Source organism: Balaenoptera ricei, chromosome 14 (genome assembly GCF_028023285.1).
Source record: "Balaenoptera ricei isolate mBalRic1 chromosome 14, mBalRic1.hap2, whole genome shotgun sequence".
NCBI lineage: Eukaryota > Metazoa > Chordata > Mammalia > Artiodactyla > Balaenopteridae > Balaenoptera > Balaenoptera ricei.
This window is the reverse complement of record NC_082652.1, coordinates 7,778,992-7,800,794: the sequence shown is the minus strand read 5'-3', so window position 1 is coordinate 7,800,794 and position 21,803 is coordinate 7,778,992. Positions and strand designations below refer to the sequence as shown.

The window sequence follows — 21,803 nt, the reverse complement described above, 5'->3', positions numbered from 1 at the left end:
TAGAGAAAGCCCGTGTGCAGCAACGAAGACCCAATGCAGCCAAAAAAAAAAAAAAAGTTAAACATACAGTTACCATATGACCCAGCAATTTCATTCCTAGGTATCTACCTAAGAGAAACGAAAACATATGTTTATACAAAACTTGTACACAAGTGTTCACAGCAGCATTATTCGTAAGAGTCAAAAAGTGGAAACAACTCAAATGTCCATCACCTGATGAATGGATAAACAAAATGCTTTCTACCCATATATAGAAAATTATTCAGCCATAAGAAGGAATGCAGTTCTGACACATGCTACAACACAGATGAACCTTGAAACCATTATGCTGTGAAAGAAGCCAGTCATGGAAGGACAAATACTGTATAACTCCACTTACATGAAATATCTAGAAGATGCAATTACAGAGAAAGAAAGCATATTAGCGCTTGACGGGGACTGGGCAAATGGGGGTGGGGTGGGGCTTGACTGCTAATGGGTGGTGTTTCCTTTTGGGGTGAGGAAAATGTTGAAAATTAGATTACAGTGACAGCTGCACTATGAATATAGTGGCACTGTGAATATACTAAAAACCACAGAATTGTACACTTTAAACGGGTGAATTTTAGTTATGTAAATTAGATCTCAATCAAGAAGTTGCATTTCCAAATTATAGGAACCAGAATCATCTTACCCCATTAATTTCACAAACCGGTGCCCGGGAGTCCCTAGAATGTCGGGCAGTGGGCTAGGTGCTGCGAGGATGGAGAGATGAATGAGATTGGAGGAGTCTACAATGGGGCATCGGTGCTAAACGGGTTGTATAGATGGGACAGTGATTAAGACCCCTGACTCAGGGATTAAAGATCCACCTTGGAATCCACTGATAAGAGTGTTCAGAGTATTTGGCCTTGGGCTCACTTCTCCTCTCCAGTTCTGCCAAACAGGGATGAGAATTAACACTTTATTCCGAGGGGGCTTCGGAGTAGAAATAGAAACAGATTAACAACTGGGAAGCGCTCAGGACCTGCTGGGGGCCCCCAAGGTTATAACCCCCAGGCTGTGGTGGGGAAGTGGATTTTTAACCCAGCGCACGTGGGGCTGAGTCGGGGTCTCAGGTTCCCGGCTGGGGAAAAGTTCGCCCGCAAGGGGAGGTAGTGGGTTTCACGAGGGCCGGCGCGGCCGCGCGCCCCCGCCTGCTGGAGCACGCGCCCGGCCCTGGCGCAGGCGCGCGTCCTGGCGGTTGCCTAGCAACCGGGTGGCGTGGAGAACGCGCGATCATGGAGCCGCCCGCCCTGACCGTGAGCGCCGCGGTCCGGGAGCACCTGCGGAAGTTGTGTCTGCACGAGTTCCCGTGCGGCACGGGCAGCTGGGTGCGGGCGCTGGCGGGGCGGCTGCAGGAGGGGCTCGGGGCTCTGGGGGACGGAGGGACTGACCAGGGGCCAGGCCGGGGCCTAGGGGCGGAGAGCGGGGCCGGGGTGGTGCTGGCCCCGGGTGCTGAGGGGGCCGCCAGCCCCAGGAGATGGCTGGTCTGGAGAAGCCTGAGAGGATGTTTGCGTCTGGGCGTTTGGGGAGCGTCCTGACCGGGGTGGGGGGGGGTGGGGATGGACTGTGGGAACAGAGACACTGCAGGGGTGGACGGGATAGGCCCCCCTCGGGCCTGTGGGCGCTCACCGAGGGTGGAGGGCAGGGGACCCCCCCCCCAACCAGAGCAGGACCCCATCCTGAGCGCATCAGGCGGATCCGGGGCCCCTGGCTGTCTTAAAGACACTGGGCTCCTTTGGGGTGAAAAGCTCATCCTGAGAGCAAGGTTTGCAGTTAGGACCCTGCTGTGCTGTGGCCACAGGGGCCATCCTCATCACCTAAGTGCACAAGGAGCGTGACATTGAGAGCCCGGGGCTTCCCAGGTGTGCCCTGAAGTCTTGAGTCCTGAAGGGTTCCCGTGGACTTGGTGGGAAGCTGGGGCCCCACCTACTCTTGTCAGCTGGTTTCCATTTTCATAGAAGAGAAAACTGAGATACCAATCAAGGAACTAATTTATTTGTTTCAACAACAAACATTGATTGGGCACCTACTACCTGCCTGGCGTTGTGCTGAACTTGGGGGTTTCATAGATAGATGTCTCTCGAGAGGAAGGAGTGGGAGAGAGTAAACTCCAGGACCGAAATCTTTCATCTTCCACTTATGGCATCTAAAGGTTCTGAATTTACCTTTGCAGGCTTTGCCGCCTCTTCTTCAAAAACCTTTCCTTGGCTCGTTACATCCCACAGATTGCCTTTTGCACCTCCCGGCTTCTAAACTCTCCCTGATTGTCCTGTTTTACAATCGATTCCATTTTGAGAGTTTTGAGTCCTTGAGAGGGGCTGAGTCATAACGAGAGAAATTCTCTGCCTCCACCTCTGCAGAATAAGTCGCGCTTTCTTCCCCAAACTTGCCGAGCATGGCGGGAGCTGATCCCCAGAGAGGAGGACGCTGTGGGCCCCGGGGAGGAGACGGTGGATGCCCTCCTGGGCCTGGTCTGCAGCCCCCACTCACCCTGGGCCCTGCTGGAGGGCTCAAGCGCTGAGGACCGTTTTCTGAGAGAGCTGGCCGTCCAGAATCCCCTGGTGCTCAAAGACAGCTTCTTCTACACCTACTTCAGGTCGCTACGGGTGGTGGACAAACAGGTGAGCCCTGGGAGCGAACACCAGGTACAGGGGTGATGTTAGGGGGGCCGTTCCCCTTACAGGGCTTGGTGGTAAGACCTAGCTCTGCCCTCCTCCTAATTAATCTCACCAGCTTGTCCACAGAGCAGGGCCAACAATCCTGGCGAGCTGGCCCAGTCTGTTCCCCAGCCGGGGAGGGCCCCTAATGTCCTTGAAGCCAAAGTCAGCTGAGGATTCACAGACAGACCCCTGAAGCTTCTGGTCTGACCCTGCTGGGTGTAAACTAGAATGATTCCTTAAGACCATAGGATTCACTGTGGCTCTGGGGTAGACAGCGGAGAAGATGGGATTCCTGGCTTCAGGAGCTGACAGTCCAACAAGGGACACAAGACATGAGCTGGAAGTTGTCCAACATCTACAGTCAGAGGAGGGGTGAGGGTTGAGAGGTGACAGGCCACTGTGACGGCCGAGGCACTCGGATCCTGGCAGGAAAGGCGTACAAGAGAAGAAAGGGTTTGGGGTGTGGGGCGGTCACTCTCTGAAGATGGACGTGCCATTGCCGTCCTCACTCCAGTGCCGCCTCACGCACTGGAGCTCTGAGCTCCCTTTCCTCCCTTCCAGGTGAGCCTGGTGGACAAAGACCTCCTGAAATTTGTGAAGCTTGAAGAGTTGGTGCTGAGTGCTAATCAAATCAAGGAGATTGACACCACCAACCTGCCCCCAACTCTCAAGGTAAAGGAGCCCAGGTTCCATTCCAGGTCTTGGAGCCAATGCTGCCCAGAGGCCCTGCCCCTCCTCTGCCCCCCACACAGAAGCTTTGGCCATCCTGACTGTGCTAAGGGCCGGCCTCAGGCTTTGGAGAGGTAGGCCTGATCCCTCAAAAAGTTAAACCTAGAATTTCCACATGACCCAGCAATTCCCTTCCTAGGTATACACCCCAAAGAAGAGAAGGCAGGAATCAGACAGATTCCTGTATGCCAGTGTTCACAGCAGCGCTATTCACAATAGCCAAAAGGTGGACACAGCCCGCTTGTTACCAGCAGATGCATGGAGCGGCAAAATGTGGTCTATCCACACCGTCATAAAAAGGAATGACATGTGTACAACATGGATGACCTTGAAAACATGATGCTGAATGAAGGAGGCCAGACACAAAAGGCCACGTAGTAGATGACTGCACTGCATGAAATATCTAGAAGAGGCAAATCCATAGAGACAGAAAGTAGATTAGAGGTTACCAGAGGGAAGGATTGGGGAGTTATAGCTTAATGGGTACACAGTTTCTGTTTGGAGTAATGAAAAATCTTGGAAATGGATAGAAATGATGGTTGTACATTAAGTGAATGTACTTAATGCTGCTGAATTGTCCACTTAAAAAGGGTTGAAATGGCAAATTATATATATTTTACCACAATAAAAAAGTTTTAAAAAGAGGTAGGCCAGGCTTTTTTTTTTTTAAGAATATTTTTAATATATTTATTTATTTTTGGCTGTGTTGGGTCTTCGCTGCTGCGCGTGGGCTTTCTCTAGTTGTGGCGAGCGGGGGCTGCTCTTCGTTGTGGTGCGCGGACTTCTCATTGCAGTGGCTTCTCTTGTTGCAGAGCACGGGCTCTAGGCGCACGGGCTTCAGTAGTTGTGGCACGCGGGCTCAGTAGTTGTGGCTCACAGGCTCTAGAACGCAGGCTCAGTAGTTGTGGCTCGCGGGCTCTAGAGCACAGGTTCAGTAGTTGTGGCTCATGGGCTTTGTTGTTCCACGGCATGTGGGATCTTCCCAGACCAGGGCTCGAGCCTGTGTCCCCTGCATTGGCAGGCAGATTCTTAACCACTGTGCCACCAGGGAAGCCCCAAAAAGAGGTAGGCCAGGCTTTATTACGAGTCTTCAGCTGAGCATATCAAAATGGTCTCAATTTTAAATTAAATGCTGAGACTAGTAGGTTTTGTGGCAGAAGAGGCTCAGAAGTATGGCTCAGTACTGGGCTCAAGAAGAAAGAGGGCAAGGCCTTGGAGGAGAAATACAAGAACTCTGTTATCTTTGGGTTTATTCCCTATTCCAGCCAGGGGCCCTTTGGCTTTCCCAGAGACAACTGCCATGAGTCGAGAAGTTGCAAAATTGTTAACTTGGGGCTTCCCTGGTGGCGCAGTGGTTATGAATCAGCCTTCAATGCAGGGGACACAGGTTCGAGCCCTGGTCCGGGAAGATCCCACGTGCCATGGAGCAACTAAGCCCGTGCGCCACAACTACTGAGCCTGTGCGCCTAGAGCCCATGCTCCGCGACAAGAGAAGCCACCAGAATGAGAAGCCCGTGCTCAGCAACAAAGACCCAACACAGCCAAAAATATAAATAAATAAATAAATAAATTTTTAAAAAGTGTTAACTCATTTCCTTTCCCACTCTCTCCGACATCACCTCCACTCCATATTTTAAAGCTTCCTTCACAAAAGGAAAAGAAACTTTCTTTTTTTTTTAATTTTTAAGATTAATTTTTATTGCAGTATATTTGCTTTACAATGTTGTGTTAGTTTCTACTGTACAGCAGAATGAATCAGTTATACGTATACATATATCCCCTCTTTTTTGGATTTCGGTCCCATTTAGGTCACCACAGTGCATTAAGTAGAGTTCCCCGTGCTATACAGTATGTTCTCAGTAGTTACCTATTTTATACATAGTATCAATAGTGTATATATGTCAATCCCAATCTCCCAATTCCTCCCACCCCCAATTTCCCCCTTGGTATCCATACATTTGTTCTCTACATCCGTGTCTATTTCTGCTTTGCAAATAAGATCATCTATACCATTTTCCTAGATTCCACATATATGCATTAATATACGATATTTGTTTATCTCTTTCTGACTTACTTCACTCTGTATGACACTCTCTAGGCCCATCCACGTCTCTGTAAATGACCCAGTTTCGTTCTTTTTATGGTTGAGTAATATTCCATTGTATATATGTACCACATCTTCTTTATCCATTCCTCTGTTGATGGTCATTTAGGTTCCTTCCATGTCCAGGCTACTGTAAATAGTGCTGCAATGAACATTGGGGTGCATGTGTCTTTTTGAATTATGGTTTTCTCAGGGTATGTGCCCAGTAGTGGGATTGCTGGGTCATATGGTAGTTCTATTTTTAGTTTTCTAAGGAACCTCCATGCTGTTCTCCATAGTGGCTGTATCAATTTACATTCCCACCAACAGTGCATGAGGGTTCCCTTTTCTCCACACCCTCTCCAGCATTTATTGTTTGTAGATATTTTTTAAAATTTATTTATTTTATTTTACTTATTTTTGGCTGTGTTGGGTCTTCGTTGCTGCGCACGGGTTTTTCTCTAGTTGCAGAGAGTGGGGACTGCTCTTCATTGTGCACAGGCCTCTCATTGCGGCGGCCTTTCTTGTTGGGGAGCACGGGCTCTAGGTGCACGGGCCTCAGCAGTTGTGGCTCGCGGGCTCTAGAGCACAGGCCCAGTAGCTGTGGTGCACAGGCCCAGTTGCCCCACGGCATGTGGGATCTTCCCGGACCAGGGCTCGAACCTGTGTCCTCTGCATTGGCAGGTGGATTTCTAACCACTGCGCCACCAGGGAAGCCCTGTTTGTAGATTTTTTTTAATGATGGCCATTCTGACCGGTGTGAGATGATACCTCATTGTAGTTTTGATTTGCATTTCTCTAATAATTAGTGATGTTGAGCATATTTTCTTGTGCCTCTTAGCCATCTGTATGTCCTCTTTGGAGAAATGTCTATTTAGGTCTTCTGCCCATTTTTTGATTGGGTTATTGGTTTTTTTAATATTGAGCTGCATGAGCTGTTTGTATATTTTGGATATTAATCTTTTGTCAGTTGCTTCATTTGCAAATATTTTCTCCCATTCTGAGGGTTGTCTTTTCGTCGGAAAAGAAACTTTCTGACACCTGCTGCAGGAATATTTTCTTCCCGGATTCTTAGAAGGGGGTCCAGGTGGGCACAGGGAGACGAGGCATTAGTACTTCATAATTCCTCTCCTGAGTTGCCCAGGGCGGAAGCAGGGAGCGGGTTCCGTTTTGTCTGGGCTCACGGGCTGTCTTTCCACCCGTGTCGCAGGTGCTGGAGCTCTACGGCAACAAGATGACCAGCATGGAGTGTCTGTGCACCCGCCCGCCCCCAAGGCTCCAGCACTTGGGGTTGGGTCACAACAAGCTTCTGGGCCCCCTGGAGAGTGTATACGTCACCAGTGATTACTGGTAACTCGGGAGCCCCACGTGGAAAGAGGGAGGGAGGGGTTGAGCATTAGATTTGGGCCATTCTATGCTGGTGGCTTGGAGAACTCAGCTTTGCTCTTTTTTTTTTTTAAATTTTTTGTTTATTTATGGCTGTGTTGGGTCTTCGTTTCTGTGCGAGGGCTTTCTCTAGTTGTGGCAAGCGGGGGCCACTCTTCATCGCGGTGCATGGGCCTCTCACTATCGCGGCCTCTCTTGTTGCGGAGCACAGGCTCCAGACGCGCAGGCTCAGTAATTGTGGCTCACGGGCCCAGCTGCTCCGCGGCATGTGGGATCCTCCCAGACCAGGGCTCGAACCCGTGTCCCCTGCATTGGCAGGCAGATTCTCAACCACTGCGCCACCAGGGAAGCCCTTTGCTCTTTTCTATAATAACTCCTGCTGCTAAGGCCGGACCTAGGATTTATTTCTCTGACCCAATAAACAAAAAATCCCACTGAGGCCCAGGGAAGGACACCAAGAGGTAGTGGGAATGAGTGGGACCTTTTGCTTCGGGGTTTCTGTTGACACTCAGGCCGGCTAATTCTTGGTTGTGAGGGCGTGCTGGGCACTGCAGAAGGTAGAGCAGCGTCCCTGGCCTCTGCCCACCCGATGCCAGGAGCACCCACCCCAGACCAGCTGCGACAACCAAACGGTCTCCAGACGGCACCAAATGTCCACTGCGGGGCAAAACCACCCCCAGCTGAGAACTGCTGCCCTACAGACAGCTCTCGGTTTGACTTTGTCTTCTTGGTGGGTGAGCAGTGGGAAGCTGAAACGCTGGATCTGAGGAGTCTCAGGGCCTCGGATACCGCCCGTGAGAAGCCCTCCGCGGACGCGGGGCCAGGGAGGCGTGTCGGAGGAGCCCCGCGCTCTCCCGGGGCTCCGCATCCTGGGCAGCGCTTCGCCGGCCGACGTTCATGGCGGTCCCTTTCTTCACGGCCCGGGAGGGGCACGAGGCGCGGGGCAACATCGCTTCCCTGCTTTCCCAGCTCTCCTGGCAATGTGCTCGTGGAAGGTCCGTCTCTCTGACCCTAACTTCCTCCTTCCTCCTCTTTCCCTACTCTTGGCCAAGCTGCCTCTTCACAGCCTTGGCTGTGTACAATTCCGGATCCCTTCCCTCCGCTGACCTCAGCCGTCAGGGTGTGTAGCACAGGAAGGAAACGTACGCTTTGGACTTTGTGTGACAGCTGAGTTCAGACTCGTACCATGGACAGAGTTCTAAGTGTTCTGGTTTTTTTAAAAATTTTTTTTAGTGTTCTGGTTTTTGATTTGGAAAACAGACTTACGATCACGTAACCCGCTTAATGCTGAGTATGGATTTCATAGAAACACATATATGTGTGAAACCTCCGTCTTTTGCTGTTTTGAGTTTAAAAGGAGGGTACACTTCCTGCGAATCCATTTTGCTGATGTGTCCACCAGGTCTCTTGAAGGAGGCTGATATTGGGTAAAATCTGTGTGCCGGTCAGCATGAAATGTTCTCCTCGGGTATTTTCGTGACTGGCTGGCCAACATCGCGGGCGGGATGAGAGGAGGGAGGAAGGGGAGTTGAAGAACCTGAACTCAACAGCTGGGACACTGTCACATGTGATGGCGGGATGGTACTGATGCGTTGCCCCCTTGTGGGTTTTGGTTCTGTTTGTTTTTGTGCCTCTGTTCTCAGAGCTGAAATTGATTTGCTTTCTGCTTTGTGCAGTAGGGAGGCCCTCTTCTCCAGGTCGGGGTGCAGGGCGCCTCCTCTGTCCTCACCGGCCAGTTCTTCTTCACCCACGTTCCCCAAGAAATGAACCAGATGGCTTCCTGTGGTCACGCGCTGGTCTGACTCTGGAGAGCGTCCTCCAGCTTCTAGACCCCTCGAGCCTCGTGCACCCTCTCCCCAGGCCCCCCTATTTACCGACCTCTCCTACCCCCACCCGCTGCTCCTCCGCGCAGAGGCTCCCCTCCGCCTTCCTCGCCAGTTTGTCCCTCTCTGCTGAGAACCTTCTAGATGCACAACCCCGTATTAGGCTCTATGGGAGATAGACGGCTAACTGAGAAGAGGTCTGTATACACAGAAGTCCGGCAGAGGCAGGATGTGGCGGTGGCCACCTCTATGCCACACAAGGAGGGAGGGCACCGGGAGAACCAGGAGCCCCTTCCCAGCAGGGCGGCTAACCCGGGTCAAGGGCAGCACAAGGCTTGCGAGTCGAGGATGGGCACAGCCTCCCATCCCGTCCTCAGCACCAGGCCTTGTCCATCGGGGACTCGGGGTGCTGGGGGATGCAGGCGCCGTGGCAAGACCACGGCTCCCTGTCCCCACCCCTTTGCTTACCTCTGGCCTCTTGACTCCTGGCGGTCCCACTCACCTTCCAGGCCCAACCTCGTCTCCCTGGACCTGAGCTTCAACGACCTGACGGACCTGCAGGGCATGGTGGCCGGCCTCCGAACGCGGCGGCACCTGAGGTTGCTGGTGCTGAAGGGGAACCCGCTGGCCCTGGTGCCCTGCTACCGGGGCTTCGTCATCGACAGCCTGTCCGGGCTCTGCGTGCTGGACGACATCACCGTGGCATCCAGCGAGAAGCATCTGTTCCGAGGGCTCAGCCACAGTGGGGGTGAGGGGGCCGATGTGCAGGGCAGGGCGGGGGGTGAGGGGGACCTGCTGGCCCACCCGTCACCCTACTGGCTGCACGTGTCTGTCATCCAGCTCCCTGGCTGACCCAGACCCTGGTCAGGTGTAGGTCACCTTCTTGGTCAGAGTTCTCTCCCAGATTTTGATTGTTGTGATTGAGATTTGGCGACAGAAATGGTAGGGAGGCTGGGACCATCACATTCCCCTCCCTTCCTAGACAAGTGGGAAACATTCTTTAAATTAGTTTCTTGGTGTCCGTGGTGGCTTGAGATCACCCCCTTGTGGCTCACAGCACAAGCTGCACCAGAGCCTTCTCAAGGTCAGGGTGACAAAACATTGATAAAAATAGCTACGCCTACTGAGTACCAGCACGGGCTAAGGTAACATAGTCTCCATCTGTAACTACCCTGCAAAGTAGCTACTACCATTCCCATTTTACACATCAGGGAAACAAGGTTTAAGAGGGGCCTCTTGCCCAAAAGAGACTTACCCCAAATCACGGTGTGTTGAACTTGGTAGAGCTGGGATTCGAACCCAAGTCTGCAAAGTGAGGCTCAGCCCTGCTCGGAGGAAAGAAGGCAGGAGCTGAGCTCGCCTGCCCTCCCCTGCTGTCTGCCTGCCCACTCCCTGCCCGCGGCTCCCCTCACCCCTGCCCGTTCCCCCCTGCAGATCTCCTGGCGCATGAGGCGCGGTTAGTGGTGACTGTTGGACATGTCAGAGGGGTTCTGGACTCCTCGGTCTTGGACCCGGAACCAGGGCCCCAAGGCCCTTTCATCGCTTACAGCTATTATGTAACGTACGAGTTTGTGGAAGATGAGGAAGGCGAAGGAAATGAATACGGCCGCGTTCTGGCTGAGGTGTGTCCATGGGGGCTCTGCTCTCGGGTCCTCAGGGTCTCCTGTGCAGGCACAACGGCTTTGGGGACCCAGGAAAACCCTTAACATGGAGCTTTCCAATTCACACCCTACTCTGAGCAGGAAACTGGCTTCCACTCAGCCTGTTTCTTGCAGCTGGAGTAATTCTCAACCGTGTTCACCCCTTCCCATCCCCCCGAGATAGGAGCAAAGGACATAACAAGGGAGCAGCCCAGAGTTTCCCGACTAGGCTGCTGGCTTCCCAGCCGCGTTCTCCAACTCCCCCTACACCTCCCGGCTCCCTTCCTGTCACAAGAAAACCCAGCGGTGTCATCCGACTAGGAGAAATGCCTGGGGCCAGGACTTCCCTGGCGGGCCAGTGGTTAAGACTCTGCGCTTCCATTGCAGGGGGCGCGGGTTCGATCCCCGGTCAGGGAACTAAGGTCCCATGTGCCGCAGGGCGTGGCCAAAAAACCCCCAAAAAACGCGACGGTCCCCGGCTCATGTGGAAGTTGTTACTGTTTTTACTGTTAACATAGAACTTTCAGAAAAAACAGGACTGGTATTTTTTTTATAACTTCCTGCCTCCTAAGTCCACGTGTTTGCTTTGCTTCACATCCATCAAACACTGGTGCCCATTTACACCATCTTCACATAGTGTCAGGTGAGAGCTCTGAGGCCGGCAGCCCTGGACGTGTTTTCGTGTCTTCTGTGGCAGATCGTCAAGCCCTCTCCCAGCACGGAACAGCTGGGTGAGGACATTCCCAAAGAGCCCGTCAAAGAGGCTGAAGACTCCGTAGAGTCTGGGCTGGCCTCCCAGTCCCGGTCCGGGGAACTGGCGGTGTCTGTCGTCTCCGGCGCCTCTGCACCCTTGCCGCGGTCCATAGACTCTGCAGAAGAGCTGGCCAAGCTGCGGCCGCGCCTGGATCCCCGGCTCTGCCCGTCCCCGGGGTAAGGTTGCTCACCGGGCTGGGAGCAGGGCCCAGACCACACCTGGCATTTATCATTCTGCATTCTCCTCTGGCCCACAGCCCTCCTGGCCTTCTGTCCCCTGCCCTCCCTGACAGCATGGGCCCCGCAGCCTCATGCTGTGCCCATGTGTGCACATCTTTTCACAGTGCCCTCCCAGCCTTGTCCCTGGTCCCCAGCACAGCCCCCTGGGTGATGGCCCCCATGTCTCCATCTCCCCTCCCCAAGGACAGTTCTCTTTAGCACAGTCCGCAAGCCCTGGTCTGACGTCATCCCCTGCGACTACAAGATGCAGCACACGCTCAAGGACCTGGTGCTGCTCAAGGCCTTCCTGCTCTCAGGGACCACCGTCACCATCGTGGAGGAGAAGGTGGGAGGCTGGAATTCTCCGGGGTCCACACACTGCCCCACTTCTCCTCTGTTCTGCTCTTCTGTCGGGCATCTGTAGCCCTGCTCCCTTGTTGGCAGGGTCTCGGTGCCTTTCCAGAAAGATCCTGGCTAGCTCCAACCCAGCTCCTGTCCCCTAGATTCTCTCCTGGCCTGCGGTGCCACCTTCCCCCAGCAATCCCTCGGCTGCTGAGAAGGGAAAGGGAGAGAAGGACAAGAAAGGGAAGAAGAAAGACAAGGAAGAGAAAGACAAGAAGGGAAACGATGGGAAAGACAAAGCGGGCAAAGGGGAGAAAGAACCAGCCAAGGTGCCTCTGCGTGCGGCGGCCTGGGTGGCGGGAGGCTGCTCCCTCGGTCCCCTGCTCCCCCCTCCACTCGCCGGCCTCTCCCCACAGGAGCAGAAGGGGAGCAAGAAGAAGAAGGAGCTTCGTCAGGACCTGCGCCAGGACCCGCCCGTCCTCCGGGTGCTGGGCAGTGGCCCGGTGGTCCTGGAGCCCCTGCTCTCCGGAGAGCCATTCGTGTCCACCGTGTGCAACTTTGGGGTGGTCCGTACCTTGGAGACCGACAGGCTGACGCTTTACAGGGTACAGCAGTGCCCCTGGCCTCCCCCACCCACAGAAGCCTGGCCAGGCTGTGGGAGGGAGGGGGAGGCGAGGACGGGGAGGGGGGCCAGAACCACAGGAGGTGGGGGCTGGAGGGGTGACGCAGCAAGGGTCACCTGCACGGTGGGCGGCCTTCTCGAGGGCGAGGGGCCAGGCAAGCGGGCAGGTGGGGCAGCTGCTCCCCAGGAGACCAGGAGAGGCCCTGGCGGGGTGAGAGCACCCACCCCTTCCCCAGCCTCCCCCCACTCCAGCAAGGAACTTATTCTGTGGTTCTTCCTCTCAGGATTCAAAGAAGAATAAGAGTAAGAAAGCTAAAAAAGGTAAGACCGATGATGGTAACAGGGCAGGGAGTGTATACTGAGGACCAGTCCTAGTCCGTTCATGTTGCTGTAAAATTCCACAGCGTGGGTGGCTTGTAAACAACAGACATTTGTTTCCAGCTGCTCTGGAGGCCAGGAGGTCCAAGACCACGTTGCCAGCAGCATCAGGTGAGAGCCCTCTTCCTGGTTCGCGCCTTCTCCCTGGGCCCTCACGTGGTGGAAGGGACCAGCGGTCTCCCTCTGCCCTCATGACGTAATCACCTTCCAAAGGCCCCACCTCCTAATATCATCACCTTTGGGGGCTGGGATTTCAACATATGAATTTGGGGAAGGGCACAAATATAGCAGGACTTGCTGAGGGATCAGCCTGATTGGGGACCAAAGGAATGGAAGGATGGAGAATCATATCTTCCAGCCGGTGGGAGGGCCGTGCCTACCCTGAGGACCAAACCCTGTGTCTTCCCTGTAGCCCTGCTGCGGTTGTGACATGGGCAGGACAGGCGTTCTGGGGTGGGGGCCAGGATGGAGCGGGTAGGGAGGCTCAGGGTTACGAGTGTCCAGGGTCCTTCTGGCTCATCGGTGGTCCTGCTCCTGCAGGACATTAGCCCTTATTTGCTGTATAAGGAGCCTGGACTTGTTGTATGGGCAGTGGCAGCATTGAAATAGGTAAGTTTTTAAGATTTATTATTTATTTATTTTATTTATTTTTGGCTGCATCGGGTCTTAGTTGAGTCATGCGGGATCTTCGTTGTGGTGCGTGGGCTTCTCTCTAGCTGTGGCGTGCAGGCTCCAGGGCACGTGGGCTCTGCAGTTCGCAGCAGGCAGGCTCTCTAGTTGAGGCACGCAAGCTCAGTAGTTGTGGCGCGTGGGCTTAGTTGCCCCGTGGTATGTGGGATCTTAGTTCCCTGACCAGGGATCAAACCTGTGTCCCCTGCACTGTAAGGCGGATCCTTTACCACTGGACCACCGGGGAAGCCCCTAGATTTAATGTTTAGAACTGTCTGGCTTGGAGGGAGAGGTAGGAGATAGGTCACTCAGCTGGGAGACTGCTGCAAAAGTCTAAAGCAAGACCACAGCAGCCCGCTTCAGAACAGCCAAAAAGTGGAAACAGCCCAAATGGCTATCAACGGATGAAAGGATAAACAAAATGTGGTCCATCCATACAATGGGATATTATTCCGTCACAAAAAGGAATGAAGCACTGACATGTCCTAAACCATGAATAAACCTTGAAAACTCAATGCTAAGGGAAAGAAGCCAGACACAAAAGACCACATAACGATTTTATATGAAATGTGGAGAATTGTCAAATCCATAGAGACAGAAAGTAGATTAGTGGTCGCCTGGGGGCGGCGGAAGGAAGGAATGGGGCGTGACTGGTTAATGGGTGCGGGTTTTCCATTTGGGGTGATGAAAATGTTCTGAAATTAGCGGTGATGGTTGCACAACATTGTAAATATACTAAAAGCCCCTGAACTGTACCTTTTTTTTTTTTTCACACACACACTATTTTATTTTTACAAGAGATAAACTGACACCAAGCATTGTAAATGGATGACCACAACAAAAGCAACAATGATTGCAATTACCAAACACGACAAAGAGTTATAGTTAATAAGCCAACAAAGGAGAGAAAATAGGGATTATAAAAATATTCAGTTAATCTGAAGGTGGAAACAGAAAAACAAAGAACATATGGGATAAATAGAAAACAAATAACAAGATGGTAGACTTAAACCCAATTATATTGAGTCACATGAAATATAAATGGTCTAAATACCCAATTAAAAGGCAGAGATGATCAGACTGGATAAAAAAGTAAGACCAAGCTATCCACCTATCAGAAACCCCCTTTAAATATAAAGATACAAAAATACGAGAAATAAAAAGGATGGAAAAAGATATTCATGCTAACACTAATCAAAAGAAAATGGGAGTAGCTGCATTAATATCAGACAAAGTAGATTTCAGAGCAAAGACTATTACCAGGGATAAAGAGGGTCATTTCATAATAAAGGAGTCAGTTCATTGGGAGGATGTAACAGTCCTTAGCATGTATGCACCTAATAATTGAGTTTCAAAATACATGAAACAAAAGCTGATAGAACTACAAGGAGAAATAGACAAATCCAAAATTCAGAGATTTCAGCACAAATAAGTAACTGACAGAACAAATAGACAGAAAATCAATAAGCATGTAGAAGACTTGAATCACACTGCTAATTAACTTGAGCTGACAGCTACAGAGCACTCCATCCAATCACACACACACACACATACACACACAAACGCACATTCTTTAAGTGCACACAGAACTGAGATATTCTATAACCTGGGCCATAAAGCAAGTCTCAATAAGTTTAAAAGAATTCAAGTCATATAAAGTATCCTCTATGACCACAGTGGAATTAAATTAGAAATCAGTAACAGAAAAATATTTGCAAAACCCCCAAATTTTTAGAAACTAAATAACACACTTCTAAATAACCTATGGGTCAAAGAAGAAATCAAAAGGGAAATTAAAAAGTATTTTGAACTGAATGGAAATAAAAATACAAAATACCAGAATTAGTAGGCTATAACAAAGCAGTATTTAGAGAGAAATTTATTGCACTAAATGCATATATTAGAAAAGCTTCTAAAACTAAGAAGTGAGTTTAACAGGGTTGCAGAATACAGGGTCAGCATTCAAAAAATGTTTCCATATACGAGCAATGAACAGATATTAAAAATTTTAAATAATACCATTTACAATAGCATTATCAATAGAAGTTCTATATGTTGAAAACTATAAAATATTGCTGAGAGAAACCAGACCTAAATCGGTGGAGATATATACTATGTACATAGATCAAGAGATTCAACATTGTTAAGATGTTGGTTTTTCTCAGATTGATCTAGAGAGTCAATAAAATCTCAATCATAACCCTGGAGGGATTTTTTTTTCTTTTTTTTTGGTAGAAATCAGCAAGCTGATTCTCAAGTTCATATAGAAATTCAAAGGATCTAGAATAGCTAAAACAACTTTGAAAAAGAACAAAGGGCTTACACTACTGGAATTGAAGACCCAGACAAATATGGACATGAGATTTGTGATTGAATCCTGGGGTTAAAATGGGCTTAAACAAAACTTTTTTTTTTTTTTTTTTACATTTTTGCAAATTTCTTTAATGTCTGGCTTAATTGAGGAAGCCACATTTGCATAGCTGCTTCTGCAGTCAGTCTCTGTGACGTGTTGCTGTAGTTGAAGTGTATGAAGAAAAACCTCACATGGACATGTAATTGGCAAAGAGGGAAATATTTTAATAGGCTTTTAAATAACTGGATATTCCTCTTTGCATGAGACTTGACAACTAGTAGTTTTTTAAAGGTTGTTAGTGTGAAAACTGAATCTATATGGATGAATTTTTTCATAATCAGTTATGTTAAATTAATCCATTGGTCTACATTGCCTTTTTTTTTTTTAACATTGCATTTTGAACCCATGCACAATTGTTAACATCTGGCAATTGTTATTTGTAAAATACTGGTTCACTGAGTTATGCAGATCTTCCAACTGTTGACACATTTTTTTATCCATTAACCAAAAATCGCGTTCTTTATCGTCAACCACAACATCAGAAGTCTTTTGAGTATTGGAAAACTGTTAAGTTCATGGTGGCAGATACAGTGTTACAAAATTCTAGTTTCTACTTGAAAAGTTCAAATGTTATAAATGTATTTATCAAAATGCTTTCAGTTGTTTTCCCTGAAGTGCCAGGCTTGCTTCATTCTTTTTTTAGAAAATATCTGCCAAATATTCACGTCGAAATAACCATATTTTGTCAGCGTACTTTCAAGTGAAAAAGATGTTCCAAGAAAAAGCAGCTAGTTCACCTTGTAATTCAAACTGAGACTTGTTAAATGATCGAGTTAGATGTGATTTAATTTTATTCCTTATTACGGTTAAGACCCGAGGGCGGAATCTGATTCTGAAACCGTGCTCGCCTCCAGACGGCGGAGGTCACATTTGCGTTTCCGGGACGTGTCGTGAGCCGGGCCGGGATGGCCCGGCACTGCCAGCCCATCATCGCTCCGGATTCACACTTTAATATTTCCTCAGAAATAAGAATATCTTTGGTTTCAGTGTACGAAAGCGACTACCGCCCCGACCCCCTGACGGTGGAGATCCAGATCCAGCTGATCCAGGGCCGCTCGACGGAGGAGGCGCTTCGGGGGCTCGTCCCGTAGGGCGCGGGATTAAAGGTTGTTCTGACACCGCGGCTCCGCGTCTGTCCAGCCGCCGCCGCGCGTCCGGGGAGCGGGGTGCTGGCCGGGGCCGCGGGGGGCCTGTTCGGGAGGAGGCGTGAGTGCCTGGCTGGGGAGGAGCGGGGGGCTGGCCGAGGGGAGCGGGGGGTAGGGTGCTGTTCGGAGGAGCGGGGAGCCTGGCCGTGGGGAGCGGGGGTGGAGCTGGCCAGGGAGGAGAGGAGAGCTGGCCGGAGGAGGCGGGGGGCTGGCCGGGGAGAGCGGGGTCGGCCTCCCCGGGGCGGGCTCCGCAGGGCCGGGCCTCTCAGCCGGCAGGTGCGCGGGGAGCTGCGCAGACCCAGGTGGGCGGGGACCCGCGGCGGCCCCGGGCCCGCCCCCAGAGACCGCGCCCCTAAGCCCGGCCTTAGCCGCTGGGTTGGTGGGCCGCGCGGGGGCGTGGCCAGCGCTCAGGGGTCGCCGCTGAGCCCTCCCCACCTCCCGCGCGCAGCGGAGAGAGCTGTGCCTACGCGGCTGCGCTGCGCGAGCTCCTCGCCTGTGTCCGCTCGGCGTCTTGGCTCAGGTAGGCAGGCGAGGGGCGGGCGGTGTTTGGCCTGGGGCGCCTGGAGCCCCGCTGCTGGGAGGGGGCTGTCCCACTGTGAGCGGAGGGGCGCCGAGCCCCCGGCGGGAGGAGTCGACTTGACAAAAGCGGGGTCGCGGTCGCACTGCCCCGCGGGAGCGGCCTCCCGCCTGCGGTGGACCGTCGGGGCCAGGTGGCCTCCTGCTGCCTGTCGGCTTCTGTTCGCCCCGCTGGGGCGAGAATGGCCGGAGCCGCGGGTTGTGGACGGGCCAGCCTGCGGCGCTTGCTCCGGACTCCCCGACGGGCAGCGCCGCTCGCTGTGCTCAGGCCCGGAGGGGTGTCCCCCGCGGGGCTCTGGTCCTTGCTCTGGCGACCCCACGGGCCTTTGCGCCTCCACAAGAGCTCTTTAGAGGCTGTCGTGTGGAGAGAATGAACCAGCCCTTGACCCTTTCCCTCATCAAAGCGTGATGGGTCACCGAGCCCTGTGGGGGCCCCAGAAACAATTTCAGACCCTTAGGGCTCAGCACCCACTTGGAGGGGGGCGTGCACTCGCTGAAGCCCGTGCCGGTTAAGGACCAGGCTTGGGGGCTCAGAGAGCGGAGGGAGGCTTACGCTTAGCAGGTACTGAATGGGATTCACAAGCAGGTGTGTGGAGTGGGGAGCAGAGGAACGGCCGCCGCCACTGCGGTGGGGAGCTGCGGGTTAGTTCCCGCAGTGAAGCGCCTGGGGGATGGGGTGCATTGGGAGCGCTGTGGACAAAGGGGAAATCAGGTCCACAGAGCACCTCAGCCTGGGCCTCTGAAACGCACAAGTCAAAACCAAACAGCTGGCTTTGCGCCTTTCTCGGTAAGTGGCACCACCAACCCGCCCCCAACTCTTTCCCCTCCCTGGGTGCCCTCACCCACAGCAGGCGTAGCTCCCACACCTGAAATCCATTTTCCACGCCTGAAATCCATCTGGTTTTCACGTGCTCCACGGCCCCCACCCTAGTCTCAGCTGCGGCTGGTTACTGACTAATGCAACAGTTTGCTAGCTGGTCTCCTGTTACCACTTTTGCGCTTCCACAATCCAACATCTAAGCAGCAGCAGTAGTGACCTTCCAAACAATGTAAATTCTTTTACTGCCTCTGGTAAATCCTCTGACGTATCTCCGTGGTGCTTACAATAAAACCCAAGCTCTTTCCCCAAACTTTCCCCATGGATCTTGCATGTGACCCTCCTCAGGCTACTGCTCCCGCTTCACCACCTAACACTTTCCTCCTTGTTCTTTCCGGTCCAGCCACGCTGGACCTTGTTCTCTCCTGTCCTGCTTCAGGAGCTCTGCACTTAACTCTTCCCTCTGCCCGGCCCACTCCCCCACTCTCCCCCCCACCCCAGGTCTTTATGTGGTTTGGTCCCTTACTTTGTTCAGTTCTTGCTCAAGTGTTCTTTTTCAGGGAGGGCTTTCTAAACTACCGTGGGCTGAAAGAGCCTTTCCGGTCACTCTATTCCATCACACTGCTTCAGTTTCTTCTCCGCACTCCCTGAAGTTCGTACTGGTTTCTTGGTCTCTTTGTGAGGGCTGGGACCTGCCTGCCTTGCCTGCCACTGCATCCCTGACAGCTAGAAGAGGTGCTTTTGTGGCAGCGGCGGCAGGGACACCCGATGGAGGCTAATGCGGGTAGACCGGACCGAAGTGATGGCCAGCTGGACCAGGACACGGCAGGGGGAGGTGACGAGGAGGGGACTGCTGCCAGGCTACTGTGGCTCTTGGGCAGGTTACTGTACTAAGTCACCATTTCTCAGCTTTCTCTTTGTATTGCTGGGAGACTTGCTGAGAGAAAACCAGGACTCAGTAAGCGGTACAACTGGTGAGGGGTGGCCGCAGGGAAGCCATCCTAGTACAAGTCTATGGCTTTCCTATTTGCTTTCATGCTCTTCCTGCGCATGTTGTTTTTTTTTTCCTAAAGCTCCATTTAAACGACTCCCAGGAAACCCCAACTACTTCAGGCAAACCTTGTACCAGTGTGTGTTGTACCCCTCCCAAACCTTGTACCAGTGTGTGTTGTACCCCTCCCAAACCTTGTACCAGTGTGTGTTGTACCCCTCCCAAACCTTGTACCAGTGTGTGTTGTACCCCTCCCAAACCTTGTACCAGTGTGTGTTGTACCCCTCCCAAACCTTGTACCAGTGTGTGTTGTACCCCTCCCAAACCTTGTACCAGTGTGTGTTGTACCCCTCCCAAACCTTGTACCAGTGTGTGTTAAATGGGTGAGTTCTGTGGTGGCTTCCGCCGCCTGCTGCTGCCCTGCAGTGGTTTCCTCTCCCTGGAGGAGCAAACGCCCTAAGGGCAGTGCCCGGGGCTGTCATCTCTGAGACATGAAACACACGGCCTGCCACCACTCTAGACTTTTTTTTTTTTTTTTGGAAATAAGCTGTGCCACTTTCACTAAAGCTCATTAGGTACTTGAGTTTCGTGGGAAATGCTGAAAACACTCGTGGTGCCTCAGTTTTAAAGTGGCTGCAAGTCCTTTTGGAGAAAAAGTTGACCCAAGAGTCCCCTAATGACAGCAGAAGGGAAGCGAGGGCTGGCATAGCAGGTGTGTTTGGTCTGTCCTCTGGGAGAGGGACTCTGGAAAGAGCCGGAGGACACGCTGAAGAAGATAAATCGAAGGACCTAGCTGCTGGGCCGCGGGTTGCTCTTGGGACCGGGGCGGTGGAGGCCGGGCCAGGGCCGGGCCCAGTCGCTCACCGGCTCTCTCCTTGCAGGCCCTGCCATGCTCCACAGGGTAGGCTGGCTGGTCCTGTACAGCCTTGCTGTGCTGCTGCTCAGCTGCCTGTTCTTCCTGAAGAAGGCGGCCCACCCAGCGGGTGGCCCCACGGCCCGACAGCCCTTCTGGGCTCCCCCAGGGCCCCGGCGCAGCCAGTGTCCGCCCAACCACACGGTGGCTAATGCCTCCCTGTTCCTGCCTAACCGTCACCGCCTCTTCTTGACCTATCGCCACTGCCGCAACTTCTCCATCTTGCTGGAGCCTTCGGGCTGTGCCGAGGACACCTTTCTGCTCCTGGCCATCAAGTCACAGCCTGGCCACGTGGAGCGGCGGGCGGCCATCCGCAGCACGTGGGGCCGGGCAGGAAGCTGGGCTAAGGGCCGGCAGCTGAAGCTGGTGTTCCTCCTGGGGGTGGCAGGATCTGCGCCCCCAGCCCAGCTGCTGGCCTACGAGAGTCGGGAGTTTGATGATATCCTACAGTGGGACTTTGCTGAGGACTTTTTCAACCTGACACTCAAGGAGCTGCACTTGCAGCGCTGGGTGGCAGCTGCCTGTTCCCAGGCCCATTTCATGCTAAAGGGAGATGACGATGTCTTTGTCCATGTCCCCAATGTGCTGGAGTTCCTGGATGGCTGGGACCCAGCCCAGGACCTACTGGTGGGAGATGTCATCCGCCAGGCCCTGCCCAACAGGAACACCAAGGTCAAATATTTCATCCCACCCTCCATGTATAGGGCCCGCCACTACCCACCCTATGCTGGGGGTGGAGGGTATGTCATGTCCAGAGCCACTGTGCAGCACCTCCAAGCAGCCGTGGAAGAGGCTGAACTCTTCCCCATTGATGACGTCTTTGTGGGGATGTGCCTGAAAAAGCTGGGGGTGAGCCCCATGCACCATGCTGGCTTCAAGACATTTGGAATACGGCGACCCCTGGACCCTCTGGACCCCTGCCTGTACAGAGGGCTCCTTCTGGTGCACCGCCTCAGCCCCCTGGAGATGTGGACCATGTGGGCACTCGTAACAGATGAGGGGCTCAAGTGTGCAGCTGCCCCCTTGTCCCAGCTTCGAGGGGTGGGTTGAGCGAGTAGACTGTTAATTTTGCAATCGTGATGAGAAATCGAGAACCCTGAAACTTGGCCCGTGATGGGTCTACAAGAAATGCTGACTTTGTTTTTGTAACCCCCTCCCAAACCTTGCTAACTCTGATTAAAACACTGAAACCTGGCTGACTTGTACCAGTATACGTTAAATGGGCAAATGCTGCCATCACTCCATGGGGGGACTCCTGGAGCCCCTCGGGGCTCTTCCAGTCTGGAGGGGGTGGTGAAGGAGGGAGGCTGCCTAGGGCTCCAAAAGACACACACAAACATCTTTTTTAAATGCAAAAAAAAATTATTCTCCTTTAGATACAATAGAGAAACTCCAAGGAAAGAAGGAAACGAGAAGTGTGTGTTGGAGTAAGTCCTGTTAAGAGCACCAGGTAAACACTCTGCACCAGTCCCTGGGCTTTTGGGCTTTTGGGCTTTTGGCTCCTTGGCCTGAGCTGTCCTTACAGGGCAATGGGGCCAGGTCACAGAACGCATTAGAAACACTTACCAAAAAGAAATCTTACAAACACACAGGCTCCCCTTTCCCCCCAAAACTCACATC

The 21,803-nt window shown here is 52.5% G+C and overlaps 1 protein-coding gene across 10 annotated transcripts; it reads left to right on the top strand.

The window, feature by feature from the left end:
- Positions 1 to 1,248: 1,248 nt before the first annotated feature.
- Positions 1,249 to 21,377, top strand: LOC132347691 (N-acetyllactosaminide beta-1,3-N-acetylglucosaminyltransferase 4). Of its 10 annotated transcripts, none has more exons than XM_059894436.1 (14): positions 1,249 to 1,352; positions 2,385 to 2,645; positions 3,246 to 3,356; positions 6,707 to 6,846; positions 9,215 to 9,453; positions 10,140 to 10,327; positions 11,043 to 11,275; positions 11,537 to 11,663; positions 11,821 to 11,988; positions 12,076 to 12,264; positions 12,566 to 12,602; positions 12,686 to 12,770; positions 16,729 to 16,847; positions 20,152 to 21,377. In XM_059894436.1, exons 1-14 carry the CDS (start codon positions 1,260 to 1,262, stop codon positions 21,231 to 21,233), a joined length of 3,072 nt encoding a protein of 1,023 aa, XP_059750419.1. In that variant the 5' UTR covers positions 1,249 to 1,259; the 3' UTR covers positions 21,234 to 21,377. The 10 variants fall into 10 exon arrangements, with proteins under 10 accessions (XP_059750419.1, XP_059750418.1, XP_059750423.1 ...); XM_059894435.1 differs by having other exon boundaries at positions 11,522 to 11,663; XM_059894440.1 differs by having other exon boundaries at positions 11,522 to 11,663; positions 12,723 to 12,770; positions 20,152 to 20,239.
- Positions 21,378 to 21,803: the final 426 nt, after the last annotated feature.

Excerpts from the sequence above, each read along its gene's own strand:
- LOC132347691 (XM_059894435.1), top strand. The coding sequence starts at position 1,260 with ATGGAGCCGCCCGCCCTGACCGTGAGCGCCGCGGTCCGGGAGCACCTG. Across the intron at positions 3,357-6,706 it reads ACCTGCCCCCAACTCTCAAG|GTGCTGGAGCTCTACGGCAA; the intron begins GTAAAGGAGCCC and ends CCCGTGTCGCAG. Across the intron at positions 11,276-11,521 it reads CGGCTCTGCCCGTCCCCGGG|GACAGTTCTCTTTAGCACAG; the intron begins GTAAGGTTGCTC and ends CCCCTCCCCAAG.